Source organism: Pleurodeles waltl, chromosome 4_1, assembly GCF_031143425.1.
Source record: "Pleurodeles waltl isolate 20211129_DDA chromosome 4_1, aPleWal1.hap1.20221129, whole genome shotgun sequence".
Classification (NCBI taxonomy): Eukaryota; Metazoa; Chordata; class Amphibia; order Caudata; family Salamandridae; genus Pleurodeles; species Pleurodeles waltl.
This window is the reverse complement of record NC_090442.1, coordinates 658,479,498-658,501,955: the sequence shown is the minus strand read 5'-3', so window position 1 is coordinate 658,501,955 and position 22,458 is coordinate 658,479,498. Positions and strand designations below refer to the sequence as shown.

Sequence of the window (22,458 nt, the reverse complement as noted above, 5' to 3'; positions counted from 1 at the left end):
AAAATTAAGTCTCTCCGAGTTGACTTTAGATTCGAGGTCTTCAAACTGTAAGAAGTGTGACCCATACGCGGCGGATGTGGTCTCAAGAAACTTGCTTCCACATCTAAGAAACTAGTTTTACTTTCAGCGCTAAATGAAAAAAGGGTGGAAAAGCAAACAGGCAAAACTGCTTAAAACCCATGAAGTAAAAAGCAATGCAATGGAGCAATGCAGAGCTCACATGAGGAGAGGTGCAGGTGTCCACAGAGGCCCCGCAGGGAGTTGGAAGAGTTGTACCACTAGATCTGTATCAGTGGCCTGGTGTGCATTTCATGCACAGCCCGGTAAATATATATATTGTCTTTAATATGTTAAACAATGTGTCTAAATAATGCTATTGCTGGTTCGACTATTCCTAAATGTGTCTTTATATCAAAACAGCAGCAAAGTTAAAATGTTGAAGTACAACAACTATTGTTCCAGTACTCCAAAATGGGTATAAATGACCAACATTTTTCTCTGAGAAATGTGCCAACCCTAGAAGGTGGTGTTGCAGGTGCCTCAAGCGACGGAGTACTTGAGGAGACAGAAGGAAGGGAGATTTGCAGGAGCGGCCGTAGGTGAGGTGAGATGTAATCCTATAGTTAAAGAGAAATACTTGAGTGAGAGCTGCAGATTACAAGGAGGAGAGAATACTGCAGGAGCATGGTGTGAGAGGAGCATGGGGTAAGTAGCCCTGATAAGTTTCCTGATCCATGAACAACCATCTGCTCTAGTCTAGGTTCTGAGTTTGTATTCTGGAACTTAAAGTCTTATTTAGATCGTAATTTAAAATCTGGACTTCAAGTCCCGGAATGCAGGGCAGAGAAAAAGCTGTATTGCAGACGCTAGTTACACAGGCCTGGAAATCTTGGCAGGGGTGGTAAGGAGCCTGGAGGCAGTATATGGCATGGAATCCAAGAGAGAGGTTGTGATGCAAGAGCCTGGAGATGTGTAATAAACCCAAGAGAGAGTGCTATAGAGCTAAGGAGTGAGGGACTGATGCAGGAGAAAGTAGGAGATAGATAGAGAGACTGTGCAAGTTTGAACGAAAAAAAGCATGATTCAATTCTGTAGCTCTCATACCCCAGTATAATCCCCAATGAGCAATACATTTGAATAAGCTTCTTCACCCTACACGTCAAATGTACTCACCATAATGAAATTGGCTAAGACATCTGAACAATTGTTTGTAAAACATTACATTACGAACTCTATCGCTTTATAGAGCACTTGCCATTCAACAGCAAATTTAGAATGCACACCCTCTCTGGACATTGCTTCCAATATTCCAAAAAAGTAGTTAAATACAATTAGCAAACTCTAGATGAAGACTAAAATGTGACTTTCCAGCGACAAAACACCCACTTTTGACCAATGTGCCAAATAACATGAATGTATACAGTACGTTGTGGATGTGGGCACTAGGATAATCTAATGACAGCAGTGAATGTTATTAGAAAATCTACTTGTCTGGCTAATTACTAAAAATTTGAAATAAGAGTAGCACACATATAATAGACCTCCCTCTTCATTTAGGGGGTGCTTTTCAATGCACACAATTATGGTGCAGAAGTTCTGTTGATTGAACCGTTTATGCTAAGGAAAAACACCTGAAAGTATTACTTTTATCTATATGCACACCATATTTCTTTTCGGCTATTACTTTGCAGGCTTATACATTTCTAGCTTCTTTGGAATAATATATAAACGTTTCTGCAATCATAAAGTTTGTTTCTAATAGAGTAACTCAGAAATAAATGTTGTTAAGCAAATGAATGGTCCTAACCTAGAAAAGGTATTGTCATTTGTCTTAACTCAAGCACTTAAAAGTCGTCAACTAGTTCTAAAATAAAGAAACATAAATCTAATACACCGCTGTGTCCACCAGTTTCCATTTGTAAACAGCACAGTAAAATTACTGATGAGCAAAAGTACAAAATCCAGAAACACAGATGAAATGCGACAACATGTACACATCAGTGAGATAAATCTATTTTACCTCTTGTGTATGAACTACATCACGGTCCACTACTTCTGCATCAATAGCCATGAGGATTCTGAGGTAGAGATCCACCCCTCGGGGGTTAAGGCCAACTATTGATAGAATATCAAAGAAAAACTTGGGCCATTTTGGGAGATACTCAGTTACGAACACCAGAGCAAAAACTTGAGCAGCTTTGTTCCGAATAAACGTTTTCTCTGCATGCGTATTCTGCGTCTGCAAAAAAGAAAAGATAATTTACCATATTTGCATTAGGGTACTAAATCTATATATTGTGTGAAACGTAAGACAAATTCACTCAAACCCATGCATATATGAAAGACAACTGGAAGGCAATAACAGCACTATGAATTTCACATATAACTTGGGTGCGAACTTAAATGATCACTGACCTATAACTGATTTTTTGGGGAATTTAAATGATAAACGTGTAATATTTTAAATGTTCATGCGCGAAATATGTTTACTTTGGTAAGAAAATATTAGTTGGGATGGCACCCAGTAAAAGTATGAAAGGAAAGAAACACTGAGTGGATTCCATGTAATATAGGTGCAGGGAAACATAACATTCAGGAGCAAGCAAAAATAGGATTGTCTCCCTACAGGAATTTGTTGTTATAATAATTAAGCCTTATCACACTACATGTAGGAGCAGATGCCAGAAGAACAGGATAAAGCTTTCTGAATGATGTTTTGAATATTATTGGAGACATTGTGGTTCAACTTCCCTGTATGCTCTTCTGATCAGTACACTGCACATATTGAACTTCAAATAATACAAGGATATTGGTATGCTTGCTGCATGACCTCATCCATCAAGGTTTTGTTAAGTCATGATAAACATAATAAGTACATTCTTTGAGAATGGTGTCAAACGTGCTTTCCACTGGGTTATGTAAACACAGAGACAAGGGAAGGTCCAAATATACATAGATGAAGATAATATTAAAGAGGCCAACAGAAAATATAATTTTGAGTGATATTATTATAGGCGACAAAAAAAGCAGTATTAGTAGATGACACCATGGAGAATCCACCAAAAATGCCAGAAAAACACATTGAAGACCCTTAAAACGAGTACCATTTCACATCACTCTACAACTTTGCCACCAATTCTAAAGCTGATAGGACCAGACACAGTACTTTCACATCTCCTGAACAACATGCCCCATCACTCCCAGTGCAAAATGTGGTACATTAAGCGAGTACATGTATAACGCCCCCCCCCCCAACCTCTTACTCAACCCCTTCAGAGTTGTAGTCTATTGTGGGACCGAGGGGTTAAGTATGTGTGCATCTGTTCTTTTTACCAATGGGATCAATGTTTACTGTAATGAGATTCAACCACCAAATAAGTAATGAAATCAGTAATTGTCACAAATATGCCTAAAGGGAGCATTAACTTGTATCTTTTAAGTTTGGGTAACTATATGTACTTGTTGCTTTTACTTTTTCTCTGTTCAACATGCCCAATAAACGTAGATCATTACAAGGAATATGAGAGAAAGAGCTGCATGTTGTGTTACATCAAATATATAAATCACAAAGTGAAATGGGAATAAGGAAGAGTGAATAAGGATAAGTTACTTACCTGTAAATCCTAGTTCTCTTCCAGGGGTATCCTCATCAAAGTCATAAACATTGAATATTCCCGCCCTTGTGCGGGGACCCCGGAGCATATATAAAATACACATATATAAAGTATGAAATATGCACGAAAAATATATATAGCATTTTTAGTAGACAAATTTTCATACTAAACTCATATATACATGGGTAAAACAGCAATGCAGACTATAGTCATAAACAGGCTAAAATGCTTTATTTCTATGGAGTTTTTCTTTTTTTTTTTTTATTGTTCTCAAAATTACAATAAGAGAAAAATATCTACCCAAACCACACCACTGAGCCTAGGGAAATCAGCAGTAGTAATCATCAGAGAAAAAAGATAGAAAACTACATTGAAAAACACTAGAGCATTCTTAGCCAATAGGCTGCATGCAGGTTAACACAGGAGAACCATAACAACTTTGGCACTGTGCCTTTAAGACCCTGAGCACCTCCAGTATCCCACCATGCCTCAGGGGTGAAGGAGAGGTGACAGTTGGTTCACAGTTAGGTCAGTACTTTTTTACGGTGACAAGCTGTGTAGCCGATTCGAAAGATAGTGTGTCCTGCACTTCTAGGAGACGTGCGTCCGGGGAGGAGGGTGGGTTGTTTATGACTTTGATGAGGATACCCCTGGAAGAGAACTAGGATTTACAGGTAAGTAACTTATCCTTCTCTTCCAGGGGATCCTCATCAATAGTCATAAACATTGAATAGATTAGCAAGCCCATCCCTTGACTCTGCGGACTGTCCAATAGAAGTGCAGGAATAGATATGTATCATGCAAACAAATTCCTCAGAGAGGCTTGCCCGACTTGGGCGTCTGCTCTTGCATCTGAGTCCAAACAGTGTAATGTCTAGTAAATGTATGTACAGACTTCCATGTAGCAGCCTTACAAATTTCAGATTTTGGAACATTATTAAGGAGGGCAGCAGTAGCCGCTTTTCCTCTTGTGGAATGCGCTTTAGGTCTAGCAAGTAGTTGTTTGTTAGCCAACTGGTATGCATTAACAATACAAGCAACTATCCATCTTGATATGGTTCGTTTAGATGCTGCCTCTCCTGTTCTCAAATGACCATAATTTACAAAAAAGTGGTTGGAATGTCTAATCAATTTTGTTTTATCCAAATAAAATTTTAGCACTCTATTCAGATCTAGGGAGTGCAACGCTTTCTCCGCTGGAGTCTCTGGATTGGGGAAGAAGCTGGTAGAGAAATAGTCTGATTGATGTGGAATTCTGACACCACCTTCGGTAGGAATGATGGGTGAGTTCGCAGAACTACTCTATTGTCGTGAAAGACTGTGTACGGTTCTTCGGAGGACAAAGCCTGAATTTCACTGACCCTCCTTGCGGAAGTAATGGCTACCAAAAAAAGCCGTCTTCCAGGTAAGGTGTTGCAAAGATGCTTTGTGTATAGGTTCGAAAGGAGGGCCCATAAGTTTTGACAGTACTATGATCAGCTCCCATGGAGGGGAGGGTTTCCGAATGGGCGGAAAAACTTTTTTCAAACCTTCTAAGAAATCCTTGACTACTGGTTTCGTAAAGAGGGATTCCTGAGAAGGTGATTTACGATAGGCTGTAATGGCAGATAAATGTACCTTAATAGATGATACCTGTAGGAAGTTGGCTCTGTATGTGCTATTTCAAAGTAAGGAATAGCATGCACAGAGTCCAAGGGTTCCCCTTAGAGGTAAAATAGTGGTAAAAATAGATAATACTAATGCTCTATTTTGTGGTAGTGTGGTCGAGCAGTAGGCTTATCCAAGGAGTAGTGTTAAGCATTTGTTGTACATACACATAGACAATAAATGAGGTACACACACTCAGAGACAAATCCAGCCAATAGGTTTTTGTATAGAAAAATATCTTTTCTTAGTTTATTTTAAGAACCACAGGTTCAAATTCTACATGTAATATCTCATTTGAAAGGTATTGCAGGTAAGTACTTTAGGAACTTTAAATCATAAAAATTGCATGTATACTTTTCAAGTTATTGACAATTAGCTGTTTTAAAAGTGGACACTTAGTGCAATTTTCACAGTTCCTAGGGGAGGTAAGTTTTGGTTAGTTTTACCAGGTAAGTAAGACACTTACAGGGTTCAGTTCTTGGTCCAAGGTAGCCCACCGTTGAGGGTTCAGAGCAACCCCAAAGTCACCACACCAGTAGCTCAGGGCCGGTCAGGTGCAGAGTTCAAAGTGGTGCCCAAAACACATAGGCTAGAATGGAGAGAAGGGGGTGCCCCGGTTCCGGTCTGCTTGCAGGTAAGTACCCGCGTCTTCGGAGGGCAGACCAGGGGGGTTTTGTAGGGCACCGGGGGGGACACAAGCCCACACAGAAATTTCACCCTCAGCAGCGCGGGGGCAGCCGGGTGCAGTGCAGAAACAAGCGTCGGGTTCGCAATGTTAGTCTATGAGAGACCTCGGGATCTCTTCAGCGCTGCAGGCAGGCAAGGGGGGGGTTCCTCGGGGAAACCTCCACTTGGGCAAGGGAGAGGGACTCCTGGGGGTCACTTCTCCAGTGAAAGTCCGGTCCTTCAGGTCCTGGGGGCTGCGGGTGCAGGGTCTCTCCCAGGCGTCGGGACTTTGGATTCAAAGAGTCGCGGTCAGGGGAAGCCTCGGGATTCCCTCTGCAGGCGGCGCTGTGGGGGCTCAGGGGGGACAGGTTTTGGTACTCACAGTATCAGAGTAGTCCTGGGGTCCCTCCTGAGGTGTCGGGTCTCCACCAGCCGAGTCGGGGTCGCCGGGTGCAGTGTTGCAAGTCTCACGCTTCTTGCGGGAAGCTTGCAGGGTTCTTTCAAGGCTGCTGGAAACAAAGTTGCAGCCTTTCTTGGAGCAGGTCCGCTGTCCTCGGGAGTTTCTTGTCTTTTCGAAGCAGGGGCAGTCCTCAGAGGATGTCGAGGTCGCTGGTCCCTTTGGAAGGCGTCGCTGGAGCAGGATCTTTGGAAGGCAGGAGACAGGCCGGTGAGTTTCTGTAGCCAAGGCAGTAGTCGTCTTCTGCTCTTCCTCTGCAGGGGTTTTCAGCTAGGCAGTCCTTCTTCTTGTTGTTGCAGGAATCTAATTTTCTAGGGTTCAGGGTAGCCCTTAAATACTAAATTTAAGGGCGTGTTTAGGTCTGGGGGGTTAGTAGCCAATGGCTACTAGCCCTGAGGGTGGGTACACCCTCTTTGTGCCTCCTCCCAAGGGGAGGGGGTCACAATCCTAACCCTATTGGGGGAATCCTCCATCTGCAAGATGGAGGATTTCTAAAAGTCAGAGTCACCTCAGCTCAGGACACCTTAGGGGCTGTCCTGACTGGCCAGTGACTCCTCCTTGTTGCTTTCTTTGTTCCCTCCAGCCTTGCCGCCAAAAGTGGGGGCCGTGGCCGGAGGGGGCGGGCAACTCCACTAAGCTGGAGTGCCCTGCTGGGCTGTGACAAAGGGGTGAGCCTTTGAGGCTCACCGCCAGGTGTCACAGCTCCTGCCTGGGGGAGGTGTTAGCATCTCCACCCAGTGCAGGCTTTGTTACTGGCCTCAGAGTGACAAAGGCACTCTCCCCATGGGGCCAGCAACATGTCTCTGGTGTGGCAGGCTGCTGGAACTAGTCAGCCTACACAGACAGTCGGTTAAGTTTCAGGGGGCACCTCTAAGGTGCCCTCTGTGCTGTATTTTACAATAAAATGTACACTGGCATCAGTGTGCATTTATTGTGCTGAGAAGTTTGATACCAAACTTCCCAGTTTTCAGTGTAGCCATTATGGTGCTGTGGAGTTCGTGTTTGACAGACTCCCAGACCATATACTCTTATGGCTACCCTGCACTTACAATGTTCTAAGGTTTTGTTTAGACACTGTAGGGGTACCATGCTCATGCACTGGTACCCTCACCTATGGTATAGTGCACCCTGCCTTAGGGCTGTAAGGCCTGCTAGAGGAGTGTCTTACCTATACTGCATAGGCAGTGAGAGGCTGGCATGGCACCCTGAGGGGAGTGCCATGTCGACTTACTCGTTTTGTCCTCACTAGCACACACAAGCTGGCAAGCAGTGTGTCTGTGCTGAGTGAGAGGTCTCCAGGGTGGCATAAGACATGCTGCAGCCCTTAGAGACCTTCCTTGGCATCAGGGCCCTTGGTACTAGAAGTACCAGTTACAAGGGACTTATCTGGATGCCAGGGTCTGCCAATTGTGGATACAAAAGTACAGGTTAGGGAAAGAACACTGGTGCTGGGGCCTGGTTAGCAGGCCTCAGCACACTTTCAATTGTAAACATAGCATCAGCAATGGCAAAAAGTCAGGGGGCAACCATGCCAAGGAGGCATTTCCTTACACAACCCCCCCCCAAACGAAAGAGGATGAGACTAACCTTTCCCAAGAGAGTCTTCATTTTCTAAGTGGAAGAACCTGGAAAGGCCATCTGCATTGGCATGGGCAGTCCCAGGTCTGTGTTCCACTATAAAGTCCATTCCCTGTAGGGAAATGGACCACCTCAACAGTTTAGGATTTTCACCTTTCATTTGCATCAGCCATTTGAGAGGTCTGTGGTCAGTTTGAACTAGGAAGTGAGTCCCAAAGAGGTATGGTCTCAGCTTCTTCAGGGACCAAACCACAGCAAAGGCCTCCCTCTCAATGGCACTCCAACGCTGCTCCCTGGGGAGTAACCTCCTGCTAATGAAAGCAACAGGCTGGTCAAGGCCATCATCATTTGTTTGGGACAAAACTGCCCCTATCCCATGTTCAGAGGCATCAGTCTGCACAATGAACTGCTTAGAATAATCTGGAGCTTTTAGAACTGGTGCTGAGCACATTGCTTGTTTCAGGGTGTCAAAGGCCTGTTGGCATTCCACAGTCCAGTTCACTTTCTTGGGCATTTTCTTGGAGGTGAGTTCAGTGAGGGCTGTCACAATGGATCCATATCCCTTCACAAACCTCCTGTAATACCCAGTCAAGCCAAGGAATGCCCTGACTTGAGTCTGGGTTTTTGGAGCTACCCAGTCCAGAATAGTCTGGATCTTGGGTTGGAGTGGCTGAACTTGGCCTCCACCTACAAGGTGGCCCAAGTAAACCACAGTTCCCTGCCCTATCTGGCATTTGGATGCCTTGATAGAGAGGCCTGCAGATTGCAGAGCCTTCAAAACCTTCTTCAGGTGGACCAGGTGATCCTGCCAGGTGGAGCTAAAGACAGCAATATCATCAAGATAAGCTGTGCTAAAGGACTCCAAGCCAGCAAGGACTTGATTCACCAACCTTTGGAAGGTGGCAGGGGCATTCTTTAAACCAAAGGGCATAACAGTAAACTGATAATGCCCATCAGGTGTGGAGAATGCTGTTTTCTCTTTTGCTCCAGGTGCCATTTTTATTTGCCAGTACCCTGCTGTCAAGTCAAAAGTACTTAAGAATTTGGCAGCACCTAATTTGTCTATGAGCTCATCAGCTCTTGGAATTGGATGAGCATCTGTCTTGGTGACAGAATTGAGCCCTCTGTAGTCCACACAAAACCTCATCTCTTTCTTTCCATCTTTGGTGTGAGGTTTGGGGACTAAGACCACTGGGCTAGCCCAGGGGCTGTCAGAGCGCTCAATGACTCCCAATTCCAGCATCTTGTGGACTTCCACCTTGATGCTTTCCTTAACATGGTCAGACTGTCTAAAGATTTTGTTTTTGACAGGCATGCTGTCTCCTGTGTCCACATCATGGGTACACAGGTGTGTCTGACCAGGGGTTAAGGAGAAGAGTTCAGGAAACTGTTGTAGGACTCTCCTACAATCAGCTTGCTGTTGGCCAGAGAGGGTGTCTGAGTAGATCACTCCATCTACTGTGCCATCTTTTGGGTCTGATGACAGAAGATCAGGGAGAGGTTCACTCTCTGCCTCCTGATCCTCATCTGTTACCATCAACAGATTCACATCAGCCCTGTCATGGAAGAGTTTAAGGCGGTTCACATGGATCACCCTCTTGGGGCTCCTGCTTGTGCCCAGGTCCACCAAGTAGGTGACCTGACTCTTCCTTTCTAGCACTGGGTAAGGGCCACTCCATTTGTCCTGGAGTGCCCTGGGAGCCACAGGCTCCAGAACCCAGACTTTCTGCCCTGGTTGGAACTCAACCAGTGCAGCCTTTTGGTCATACCAAAACTTCTGGAGCTGTTGGCTGGCCTCAAGGTTTTTGGTTGCCTTTTCCATGTACTCTGCCATTCTAGAGCGAAGGCCAAGTACATAGTCCACTATGTCTTGTTTAGGCTCATGGAGAGGTCTCTCCCAGCCTTCTTTAACAAGAGCAAGTGGTCCCCTTACAGGATGACCAAACAGAAGTTCAAAGGGTGAGAATCCTACTCCCTTCTGTGGCACCTCTCTGTAAGCGAAAAGCAGACATGGCAAGAGGACATCCCATCTCCTTTTGAGTTTTTCTGGGAGCCCCATGATCATGCCTTTTAATGTCTTGTTGAATCTCTCAACCAAGCCATTAGTTTGTGGATGGTATGGTGTAGTGAATTTATAAGTCACTCCACACTCATTCCACATGTGTTTTAGGTATGCTGACATGAAGTTGGTACCTCTGTCAGACACCACCTCCTTAGGGAAACCCACTCTGGTAAAGATACCAATGAGGGCCTTGGCTACTGCAGGGGCAGTAGTCGACCTAAGGGGAATAGCTTCAGGATACCTGGTAGCATGATCCACTACTACCAGGATATACATATTTCCTGAGGCTGTGGGAGGTTCTAGTGGACCAACTATGTCCACACCCACTCTTTCAAAGGGAACCCCCACCACTGGAAGTGGAATGAGGGGGGCCTTTGGATGCCCACCTGTCTTACCACTGGCTTGACAGGTGGGGCAGGAGAGGCAAAACTCCGTAACCATGTTGGACATATTGGGCCAGTAGAAGTGGTTGACTAACCTCTCCCACGTCTTGGTTTGTCCCAAATGTCCAGCAAGGGGAATGTCATGGGCCAATGTTAGGATGAACTCTCTGAACAGCTGAGGCACTACCACTCTCCTAGTGGCACCAGGTTTGGGGTCTCTGGCCTCAGTGTACAGGAGTCCATCTTCCCAATAGACCCTATGTGTTCCATTTTTCTTGCCTTTGGACTCTTCAGCAGCTTGCTGCCTAAGGCCTTCAAGAGAGGGACAGGTTTCTTGTCCCTTACACAGCTCCTCCCTTGAGGGTCCCCCTGGGCCTAAGAGCTCAACCTGATAAGGTTCAAGCTCCAAAGGCTCAGTTCCCTCAGAGGGCAGAACTTCTTCCTGAGAAGAGAGGTTCCCTTTCTTTTGCTGTGTTGCAGTTGGTTTCCCAACTGACTTTCCTGTTCTCTTGGTAGGCTGGGCCATTCTTCCAGACTCCAGCTCTACTTGTTCACCCTGTGCCTTGCATTGTGCTCTTGTTTTCACACACACCAGTTCAGGGATACCCAGCATTGCTGCATGGGTTTTTAGTTCTACCTCAGCCCATGCTGAGGACTCCAGGTCATTTCCAAGCAGACAGTCCACTGGGATATTTGAGGAGACCACCACCTGTTTCAGGCCATTGACCCCTCCCCATTCTAAAGTAACCATTGCCATGGGATGTACTTTTCTCTGATTGTCAGCGTTGGTGACTGTGTAAGTTTTTCCAGTCAGGTATTGGCCAGGGGAAACCAGTTTCTCTGTCACCATGGTGACACTGGCACCTGTATCCCTCAGGCCCTCTATTCTAGTCCCATTAATTAAGAGTTGCTGTCTGTATTTTTGCATGTTAGGCGGCCAGACAGCTAGTGTGGCTAAATCCACCCCACCCTCAGAAACTAGAGTAGCTTCAGTATGGACCCTGATTTGCTCTGGGCACACTGTTGATCCCACTTGGAGACTAGCCATACCAGTGTTACCTGGATGGGAGTTTGGAGTGGAACCTTTCTTGGGACAGGCCTTGTCTCCAGTTTGGTGTCCATGCTGTTTACAGCTATGACACCAGGCCTTTTTGGGATCAAAGTTTTTACCCTTGTACCCATTGTTTTGTGAAGAGGGTCTGGGCCCACCCTCCTGTGCAGGTTTTTGGGGGCCTGTAGAAGACTCTTTACTATTTTTAGTTTTGGTTGTCTCATCACCCTTCCCCTGGGGAGTCTTTGTGACCCCTTTCTTTTGGTCACCCCCTGTTGAAGTCTTGGACACCCTTGTCTTGACCCAATGGTCCGCCTTCTTTCCCAATTCTTGGGGAGAAATTGGTCCTAGGTCTACCAGATGCTGATGCAGTTTATCATTGAAACAATTACTTAACAGGTGTTCTTTTACAAATAAATTGTACAGCCCATCATAATTACTTACACCACTGCCTTGAATCCAACCATCTAGTGTTTTCACTGAGTAGTCTACAAAGTCAACCCAGGTCTGGCTCGAGGATTTTTGAGCCCCCCTGAATCTAATCCTATACTCCTCAGTGGAGAATCCAAAGCCCTCAATCAGGGTACCCTTCATGAGGTCATAAGATTCTGCATCTTGTCCAGAGAGTGTGAGGAGTCTATCCCTACACTTTCCGGTGAACATTTCCCGCGGGAAGCTTGCAGGGTTCTTTCAAGGCTGCTGGAAACAAAGTTGCAGCCTTTCTTGGAGCAGGTCCGCTGTCCTCGGGAGTTTCTTGTCTTTTCGAAGCAGGGGCAGTCCTCAGAGGATGTCGAGGTCGCTGGTCCCTTTGGAAGGCGTCGCTGGAGCAGGATCTTTGGAAGGCAGGAGACAGGCCGGTGAGTTTCTGGAGCCAAGGCAGTAGTCGTCTTCTGGTCTTCCTCTGCAGGGGTTTTCAGCTAGGCAGTCCTTCTTCTTGTTGTTGCAGGAATCTAATTTTCTAGGGTTCAGGGTAGCCCTTAAATACTAAATTTAAGGGCGTGTTTAGGTCTGGGGGGTTAGTAGCCAATGGCTACTAGCCCTGAGGGTGGGTACACCCTCTTTGTGCCTCCTCCCAAGGGGAGGAGGTCACAATCCTAACCCTATTGGGGGAATCCTCCATCTGCAAGATGGAGGATTTCTAAAAGTCAGAGTCACCTCAGCTCAGGACACCTTAGGGGCTGTCCTGACTGGCCAGTGACTCCTCCTTGTTGCTTTCTTTGTTCCCTCCAGCCTTGCCGCCAAAAGTGGGGGCCGTGGCCGGAGGGGGCGGGCAACTCCACTAAGCTGGAGTGCCCTGCTGGGCTGTGACAAAGGGGTGAGCCTTTGAGGCTCACCGCCAGGTGTCACAGCTCCTGCCTGGGGGAGGTGTTAGCATCTCCACCCAGTGCAGGCTTTGTTACTGGCCTCAGAGTGACAAAGGCACTCTCCCCATGGGGCCAGCAACATGTCTCTGGTGTGGCAGGCTGCTGGAACTAGTCAGCCTACACAGACAGTCGGTTAAGTTTCAGGGGGCACCTCTAAGGTGCCCTCTGTGGTGTATTTTACAATAAAATGTACACTGGCATCAGTGTGCATTTATTGTGCTGAGAAGTTTGATACCAAACTTCCCAGTTTTCAGTGTAGCCATTATGGTGCTGTGGAGTTCGTGTTTGACAGACTCCCAGACCATATACTCTTATGGCTACCCTGCACTTACAATGTCTAAGGTTTTGTTTAGACACTGTAGGGGTACCATGCTCATGCACTGGTACCCTCACCTATGGTATAGTGCACCCTGCCTTAGGGCTGTAAGGCCTGCTAGAGGGGTGTCTTACCTATACTGCATAGGCAGTGAGAGGCTGGCATGGCACCCTGAGGGGTGTGCCATGTCGACTTACTCGTTTTGTCCTCACTAGCACACACAAGCAGTGTGTCTGTGCTGAGTGAGAGGTCTCCAGGGTGGCATAAGACATGCTGCAGCCCTTAGAGACCTTCCTTGGCATCAGGGCCCTTGGTACTAGAAGTACCAGTTACAAGGGACTTATCTGGATGCCAGGGTCTGCCAATTGTGGATACAAAAGTACAGGTTAGGGAAAGAACACTGGTGCTGGGGCCTGGTTAGCAGGCCTCAGCACACTTTCAATTGTAAACATAGCATCAGCAAAGGCAAAAAGTCAGGGGGCAACCATGCCAAGGAGGCATTTCCTTACAATACCTGCAGACCGGATTTTGCCAGATGGAGTAAGTAAGACAGTATAACCTCCTCCTGAGCCCGTATGGGATTCTGACCTTGCTGACAGCACCATATGTAGAACCTCTTCCACTTAAACGCGTAAGAACGCCGCGTGGAAGGTCGTCTGGACTCCTTCAAGATGTTCATGCACTCCTGCGAGAGCCCTAGGTGCCCATACTGCAGGAATTCAGGAGCCATGCTGTCAAGCTCAGAGAGGGTAGGTTGGGGTGTAGTACCCTGCCCTCCATCCTGCTCAGAAGATCCGGTCTGCACGGCAGCCTCCTGTGAGGTTGTTCCGATAGGTTGAGGAGATCTGTGTACCAGAACTGACGGGGCCATTGCGGAACTATGAGAATTATTCTGGTGCTGGATCTGTAAAGTTTGTTGATCACTGCCGGTATGAGGGGGATCGGTGGAAAAGCGTAGAGAAATATCCCTGACCAGTCGATCAACAGGGCATTCCCTCGAGATCCCGGACGGTAGAACCTGGACGCTAAGTCTGGGCATTTCTTGTTTACCTCGTCTGCGAAGAGATCCAATTGAGGCCGACCCCATTGAGCGAAGATGTCTTCGACGACTTCGCCGTGTAGGACCCAATCGTGGGCGTCCTCTAGGTGTCTGCTCAGGAAATCTGCTTCCACGTTTTGTTGACCTGGTAGGTGAACCGCTGTAAGCGACATTCTTCGGGCCAGGAGCCAATGCCAGATTGTTTGGGACTCCCGAGATAAGGATAGGGATCTCGTTCCCCCTTGCCTGTTCAAATAATACATTGTGGTTGTATTGTCCGTTTGTATTAGGAGAGATTTCCCCTGAATCGATGGAGCAAAAGGCTTGAGAGACAGATGGACCGCTCTGAGCTCCAGCAGATTGATGTGGTACTTCCTTTCGTTGTCGGACCACAGGCCCTGAGCTTGAAGGGGACCTAGATGAGCCCCCCATCCCTGAAGAGACGCATCCGTTACCAGAGTGTCGGATGGAATTACCTGGTGAAACGGAGCCTCTACTGACAGGTGAGGTCTGTGCATCCACCATTGCAATGACTGACGTGCTGCTATCGGCAGCCGCACTCTGTCCTCCCAGCGACCTGTCCTTTGGCTCCAGTTGTTTTCCAACGCCTCTTGGAGGGGCCTCATATGTAGCCTGGCATTCGGGACAATGAAAATGCATGATGCCATGGAGCCCAGCAGAGATGACACCTGACGGGCCGTAGGTGCGTTGGATTTTAACAGGTCTTGACACTTTTTCTTTATTGATAATAGTCGTTCCTCCGAAGGATCCACTCTTTGGAGCTCTGTGTCTAGTATTGCTCCCAGGTAGTGGAGGTTCTGCGTTGGAATCAAGGTGGACTTTTGGTAGTTGACTTGAAGACCTAGAGACTCGAAAACCCTGAGCACAATGTCCTGATGGGTTCTCGCCTGCTCCGGAGAGGAGGCTTTCAGTAGCCAGTCGTCTAGGTATGGGTAAATGAAGATTTTTTGTTTTCGTAGATGTGCCGCTACCACTGCCACGCATTTCGAGAAAACGCAGGGGGGCAGATTTCAGGCCGAATGGTAGCACCTTGAACTGAGAGTGCTGTGAGGCTATCTGGAAGCGCAGGAATTTCCGATGCTTGGGCACTATCGGGATGTGAAAGTATGCATCCTGCAGGTCGATGGAGCACATCCAGTCTCCCTGATGTAGTTGAGTGAAAATCTGGTGAAGAGCCAGCATTCTGAACTTTTGCTTTCTTATGTACTTGTTCAGAAGTCGTAAGTCCAGAATTGGTCTGAAAACGCCCTCTCAGCCTTTTTTCGCCAACAGAAAATAACGGGAGTAAACCCCCTTCCCTCTGTGCGCGAGTGGAACTTTTTCTATTGCCTTCTTTCGTAAAAGGGCGAGAACCTCTTTGCGCAACAGGCGGACGTGAGACGGATTGCCTTTGGCTGGTGGCAAGTGCGGTGGAGGTTGCCGGAAAAGAAGAGAGTAGCCATTCTCGACAATGTTGAGGACCCATTTGTCTTTTGTGATAAAGCGCCACTCGTGAATAAAGTCTGTGATACTTCCCCCCCACCGGAGTGGTGCACAGTGTTAAGGGAAGCGAGTCCTAATTGTTTGGCCGGCGCTTTGGGTGTGGACTGTTGTGGTCTACTTGACCCTCGTTACCTTGTGGCCTTACAAGACTGAAAAAGCGGGCGTCCCTGCCTCTGCTGTGGCCTCTGGGACCAGTGAGGGGTTTGAACCCTCTGCTGGAAAGGACGCCTGTCATAAGGCCTATACCTTCGCCTGAAGTCCTTCTTCCTCTCCAGGCCTACTGCCCTCATGGTGTCCACTTCCGTCTTCATGCGCGCCATTTCTTCGTCCGTATGGGTACCAAACAGCGAGTTCCCGTTGAATGAAAGATTTAAGATGCGCTGTTGTGCTTCCTGTTTTAATCCAGTCAGTCTCAACCAGGAAGACCTTCTTGCACAGATCCCATGTGCGTACCCATGTGCAGCTAAGTCCGCCCCATCTGCCGCTGCGCTGATGACCTGGTTGGAGACCAGACATCCCTCTTGAAGGATCTCTTGGAAGTCCTGCCTATCCTCTCTAGGTAATTTGTCTGTGAACCTGTTCAGAGAGTCCCACAGTGAACGGTCATATCTACCTAGGAGTGCAGACGCGCTAGAGACCTTCATCATAGATGCCGCAGTGCCGCACATTTTTCTCCCCAGAGAGTCTAGATGTCTGCTCTCTTTGTCTGGTGAAACCGTGGAGGATGATGCCACTGAGTGAGTTTTCCTGGCTGCGGCCAATATGACTGAGTCTGGAGGCGGATCCGTTCTGAGAAATAAAGGATCTTGTTCAGGCGCTTTATATTTTTTCAAAATCCTAGCAGGAGCCGATTTGAGGGTGGCTGGCGCTAAAAAGGTGTCCATGGTTGGCTGTAACAGACCAGGCACTAGCAGCAGTAGCTTTTTCAAAACCGCTCTATGCTGTAGAGTCTCAAAAATGACTGATGAGGAGGTTGATGGTTCTGGAACCTCTATGTTCAGCTTCTGTGCTCCCCTGACAAGCACCTCATTAAAAGTAGTGATGTCGTCCACCGGTGAAACCCTAGCTGGTGGAGAATCTGTTAAGGTGGGGGAGTATCGTCTGACGGATGACCCTGACGATGACCAAGAGGGCGACCTTCTGTGTCTCGATCGTGACGTAGATCGTCGCTGGGAACGTGACCTGCTGCGAGACGCTGTAGCAGAGCGCCCAGGCCTCGTGGTCGGCTGGCGAGAAGCAGAACGAGCCCGTCCTGCCCGCGCTGTCAGTGATGGTGTTCTCGGGAGAGAGGCAGTAGGAGAGTACATCCTTGAATACTGCGAATCCGTGGAGGCCGTTGGTCTGTTAAGGCTCTCCAACCATCTTGGTGACAAATTGATGGGTGAGACATGCCCCGACGATGCCACTCTCGACCGAGATGACCCACTCCTTATGGAGACCACTGGAGATGGAGTGGCCTTATCTGCTGGCGGAAGCCGATGTTCTGCTCCCTGCAAGACAGGTAAAACCTGTGTCGACGTCGACAGCCGTAATGACGTCGAAGGGAGCGCCGTCGGTTGTTCCTGTCTCGACGTTGAGTGTCTCGATGTTGAATGTCTTGATGTCGAACGGCGATCTCTGGACCGCGATCTGCTCACCGTCGTGTCTCTCGACGTCGAGTGGTGGGCGGCCGACATTGAGGGGTGCGAGGCCTTTGGCGGCGAATGGGCACGCCGGTGATGACTCAACGTCAATCGGCGGGTTGCCGTCGACGGAGATATGCCCCTGCGGTGGCCATGTTCTCTCGACGCCGTATCCTTCGACGTCGGTCTGGTCGCCGGCGATCTATGGCGGTGAGATGGTGGCAGCGACGACGTCGACGGGGAACAAACAGGTATCTTCCTACCTGCTGACGTCGATCTAGCATGTCTCTCCTGAGAATGGCTTGTTAGCTGCCTGGGAAGCGAAGAGGATGATGTTTTCTGCCTCTCGTGAAGCCCATGAAGCCTGATCTTTTCCCTGTCCTTCAGAGTCCTCTTTGACATGTTCTTGCAGTGTTTGCAAGTGTCAGGGCAGTGACTCTGAGGCAAGCACACAATACAGAGAGTGTAGGAAGTTGGCTCTGTATGCACTATTTCAAAGTAAGGAATAGTATGCACAGAGTCCAAGGGTTCCCCTTAGAGGTAAGATAGTGGCAAAAAGAGATAATACTAATGCTCTATTTTGTGGTAGTGTGGTCGAGCAGTAGGCTCATCAAAGGAGTAGTGTTAAGCATGTGTTGTACATACACACAGGCAATAAATGAGGAACACACACTCAGAGACAAATCCAGGCCAATAGGTTTTGTTATAGAAAAATATATTTTCTTAGTTTATTTTAAGAACCACAGGTTCAAATTCTACATGTAATATCTCATTTGAAAGGTATTGCAGGTAAGTACTTTAGGAACTTTGAATAATGACAGTAGCATATATACTTTTCACATAAAACACAAATAGCTGTTTTAAAAGTGGACACAGTACAATTTTCACAGTTCCTGGGGGAGGTAAGTTATTGTTAGTTTTAGCAGGTAAGTAAATCACCTACAAGTTTCAGGTTTGGGTCCAAGGTAGCCCACCGTTGGGGGTTCAGAGCAACCCCAAAGTTACCACACCAGCAGCTCAGGGCCGGTCAGGTGCAGAGTTCAAAGTGGTGCCCAAAACGCATAGGCTTCAATGGAGAGAAGGGGGTGCCCCGGTTCCGGTCTGCCAGCAGGTAAGTACCCGCGTCTTCGGAGGGCAGACCAGGGGGGTTTTGTAGGGCACCGGGGGGGACACAAGTCCACACAAAAAGTACACCCTCAGCAGCGCGGGGGCGGCCGGGTGCAGTGTGCAAACAAGCGTCGGGTTTCCAATGGGAGTCAATGGGAGACCAAGGGGTCTCTTCAGCGGTGCAGGCAGGCAAGGGGGGGGCTCTTCGGGGTAGCCACCACCTGGGCAAGGGAGAGGGCCTCCTGGGGGTCACTCCTGGACTGAAGTTCCGTTCCTTCAGGTGCTGGGGGCTGCGGGTGCAGGGTCTTTTTCCAGCCGTCGGGATTTTAGAGTCAGGCAGTCGCGGTCAGGGGGAGCCTGGGGATTCCCTCTGCAGGCATCGCTGTGGAGGCTCAGGGGGGACAACTTTGGTTACTCACAGTCTCGGAGTCGCCGGAGGGTCCTCCCTGAGGTGTTGGTTCTCCACCAGTCGAGTCGGGGTCGCCGGGTGCAGTGTTGCAAGTCTCACGCTTCTTGCGGGGATTGCAGGGGTCTTTAAATCTGCTCCTCTGTAACAAAGTTGCAGTCTTTTTGGAGCAGGTCCGCTGTCCTCAGGAGTTTCTTGTCTTTCTTGAAGCAGGGCAGTCCTCAGAGGTCGCTGGTCCTGGGGAAAGCGTCGCTGGAGCAGGTTTCTTTAGAAGGCAGGAGACAGGCCGGTAGGTCTGGGGCCAAAGCAGTTGGTGTCTTCTTTTCTTCTTCTGCAGGGGTCTTTCAGCTCAGCAGTCCTCTTCTTCTTGTAGTTTCAGGAATCTAAATTCTTAGGTTCAGGGGAGCCCTTAAATACTAAATTTAAGGGCGTGTTTAGGTCTGGGGGGTTAGTAGCCAATGGCTACTAGCCCTGAGGGTGGGTACACCCTCTTTGTGCCTCCTCCCAAGGGGAGGGGGGCACATCCCTAATCCTATTGGGGGAATCCTCCTTCTACAAGATGGAGGATTTCTAAAAGTCAGAGTCACCTCATCTCAGGACACCTTAGGGGCTGTCCTGACTGGCCAGTGACTCCTCCTTGTTTTTCTCATTATCTCTCCTGGACTTGCCGCCAAAAGTGGGGGCTGGGTCCAGGGGGCGGGCATCTCCACTAGCTGGAGTGCCCTGGGGCTCAATGCTAGGTGTTACAGTTCCTGCAGGGGGGAGGTGTTAAGCACCTCCACCCAGAGCAGGCTTTTGTTTTTGTCCCCAGAGAGCACAAAGGCTCTCACCACATGGGGTCAGAAACTCGTCTCTCAGCAGCAGGCTGGCACAGACCAGTCAGTCCTGCACTGAACAATTGGGTAAAATACAGGGGGCATCTCTAAGTGCCCTCTGGGTGCATTTATTAATAAATCCAACACTGGCATCCGTGTGGGTTTATTATTCTGAGAAGTTTGATACTAAACTTCCCAGTATTCAGTGTAGCCATTATGGAGCTGTGGAGTTCGTTTTTGACAGACTCCCAGACCATATACTCTTATGGCTACCCTGCACTTACAATGTCTAAGGGTTTGCTTAGACACTGTAGGGGCATAGTGCTCATGCACTGGTGCACTCACCTATGGTATAGTGCGCACCCTGCCTTAGGGCTGTAAGGCCTACTAGAGGGGTGACTTATCTACACTGCATAGGCAGTGTGAGGTTGGCATGGCACCCTGAGGGGAGTGCCATGTCGACTTACTCGTTTTGTTCTCATCAGCACACACAAGCTGGCAAGCAGTGTGTCTGTGCTGAGTGAGGGGTCCCCAGGGCTGGCATAAGACATGCTGCAGCCCTTAGAGACCTTCCCTGGCATCAGGGCCCTTGGTACCAGGGGTACCAGTTACAAGGGACTTACCTGGATGCCAGGGTGTGCCAATTGTGGAATCAAAAGTACATTTTAGGTGAAAGAACACTGGTGCTGGGGCCTGGTTAGCAGGGTCCCAGCACACTTCTCAGTCAAGTCAGCATCAGTATCAGGCAAAAAGTGGGGGGTAACTGCAACAGGGAGCCATTTCTTTACAGAGAGTGTGTGGATCTGACTGGGCCTTCTTCTTCCCACAGGAAGGGCATTTCACAAAAAGTGAAGGCATTTTTCTGTCAGGAAAAAACATCCAAACTCAGACAATGATGTTAGATGTCGAGTAAAGTAGGAAAAAACGCTGTTCTAAAGCATTTTTCTGAGAAAAACTCAGAAAAACTGAGAGCTCAATGCTCCAGGATCCTCTCAGAAGAAGCCGGAAAAAAGAACTGACCTAACTGTGAACCAACTGTCACCTCTCCTTCACCCCTGAGGCATGGTGGGATACTGGAGGTGCTCAGGGTCTTAAAGGCACGGTGCCAAAGTTTTTATGGTTCTCCTGTGTTAACCTGCATGCAGCCTATTGGCTAAGAATGCTCTAGAGTTTTTCAATGTAATTTTCTATCTTTTTTCTCTGATGATTACTACTGCTGATTTCCCTAGGCTCAGTGGTGTCGTTTGGGTAGATATTTTTCTCTTATTGTAATTTTGAGAACAATAAAAAAAAAAAACTCCATAGAAATAAAGCATTTTAGCCTGTTTATGACTATAGTCTGCATTGCTGTTTTAACCATGTATATATGAGTTTAGTATGAAAATTTGTCTACTAAAAATGCTATATATATTTTTTGTGCATATTTCATACTTTATATATGTGTATTTTATATATGCTCCGGGGTCCCCGCACAAGGGCGGGAATATTCAATGTTTATGACTTTGATGAGGATCCCCTGGAAGAGAAAGGAATATACTTAATACAAGAGGTGTAATTGGCAACTTGTAAGTGGAAGTCAAAAAGTAAATAATTTGACACAAGGAGGACATAAGGCAACAGATAATCAGCTGTCTGCAAGCTACCTACACTTGAACCAATTCACCAGTAACAGTTAACTCTGAATGCCTTGGTCGGTTCCAAGCCCTGCTGCAAGTGGAGGAGGGTTATGACTGAGGCTAGCTACCCTACCATGTAAAAATAAATAAATATCCTAGCTAAAGAAACATCAACAAAATGACCAAAAGGGATCTCAGGCTTGGTGAGAGATGAATCTCCTACACAGAGCGTTATGATGCCTTGTGGTGAAAGGCAGAAATCCCTGGAAGCCACAAGGCCAATCCTCCTGCTTTCGACCAACACATCACCACAAGGACATATAATGTGAGGACCATATACGAGACAGACCAAGTGGCAGCAGAGATGAAAAACACAACCTTGCCCTACCTGGCATCAGTGAGACCACATGGTCACAGCCCGGACAGAAAAGACTGGCTCTAGTAAGAAAGCTTCTGTATTCTTAACATGAGGAAGAGAATGCCCCACACACTCAGGGAATAGCACTGATAACAGTTCCAGCAGCCAACTGAGCTCTGATTGGATGGGAAGTCCACAGTCCCAGAATTATCACAGCAACCTAACAACAAAATGAAAAAGGATCAACATGAATGTTATCAAGTGCTATGCACCTACAAATGGCAACAAAGAAGAGGAAAACATGCCTTGAGAAGAGGAAGAAATGCCTTGAGAGAGACAACACCATACTTATGGGCGACCTCAATGCCAAGAGTGGAGTGGCAACAGTAGGTACAAAGAAGCCCTGGGTAGTCATGGCATGGGTGACATGAATGAGAATGGTGAAATGCTTGCACATCTCTGTACCCTGAACAGTCTGGTGATAGGTGGTAGTGCACTCCCCACACAAAAAGTTTGATGTGAATGTGATGAGAGGAGACTCCGTGGCTTCAGACTATCACCTTTCCAGGCTACAGCTAAAGCTGAAGAAAGCATTGAGGGAACTGAAACCAACGTTGGCGATAAAACACTATCCTCCTCAAAGATGCATGCAAAATGGAGCAACTACTCAATCACCCAAAGAAACAGTGACATCAACCTGCCAGAAAGTACTGGGTCTCAAGAAACACCAGCATAACCAATGGATCTCCACCAAAACTTTCTGCAAAATCCAAGAGAGAAAGGAAAAGAAAGCTGCCGTCAACACCAGCCAAACAAGAGCAGGAAAAAGCGAAAGCTCAAGGTGAATGCACCAC

The 22,458-nt window shown here is 47.6% G+C and overlaps 1 protein-coding gene across 1 annotated transcript in view; it reads right to left on the bottom strand.

Annotated features, from left to right (window-relative positions):
* XPOT (exportin for tRNA) overlaps positions 1-22,458 on the bottom strand; it is a 710,192-nt gene that overhangs the window by 533,233 nt on the left and 154,501 nt on the right. Inside the window, exon 6 of the mRNA XM_069229126.1 lies at positions 2,021-2,239. Coding sequence (XP_069085227.1) covers positions 2,021-2,239 — 219 coding nt within the window. The remainder of the gene's footprint in view (positions 1-2,020; positions 2,240-22,458) is intronic.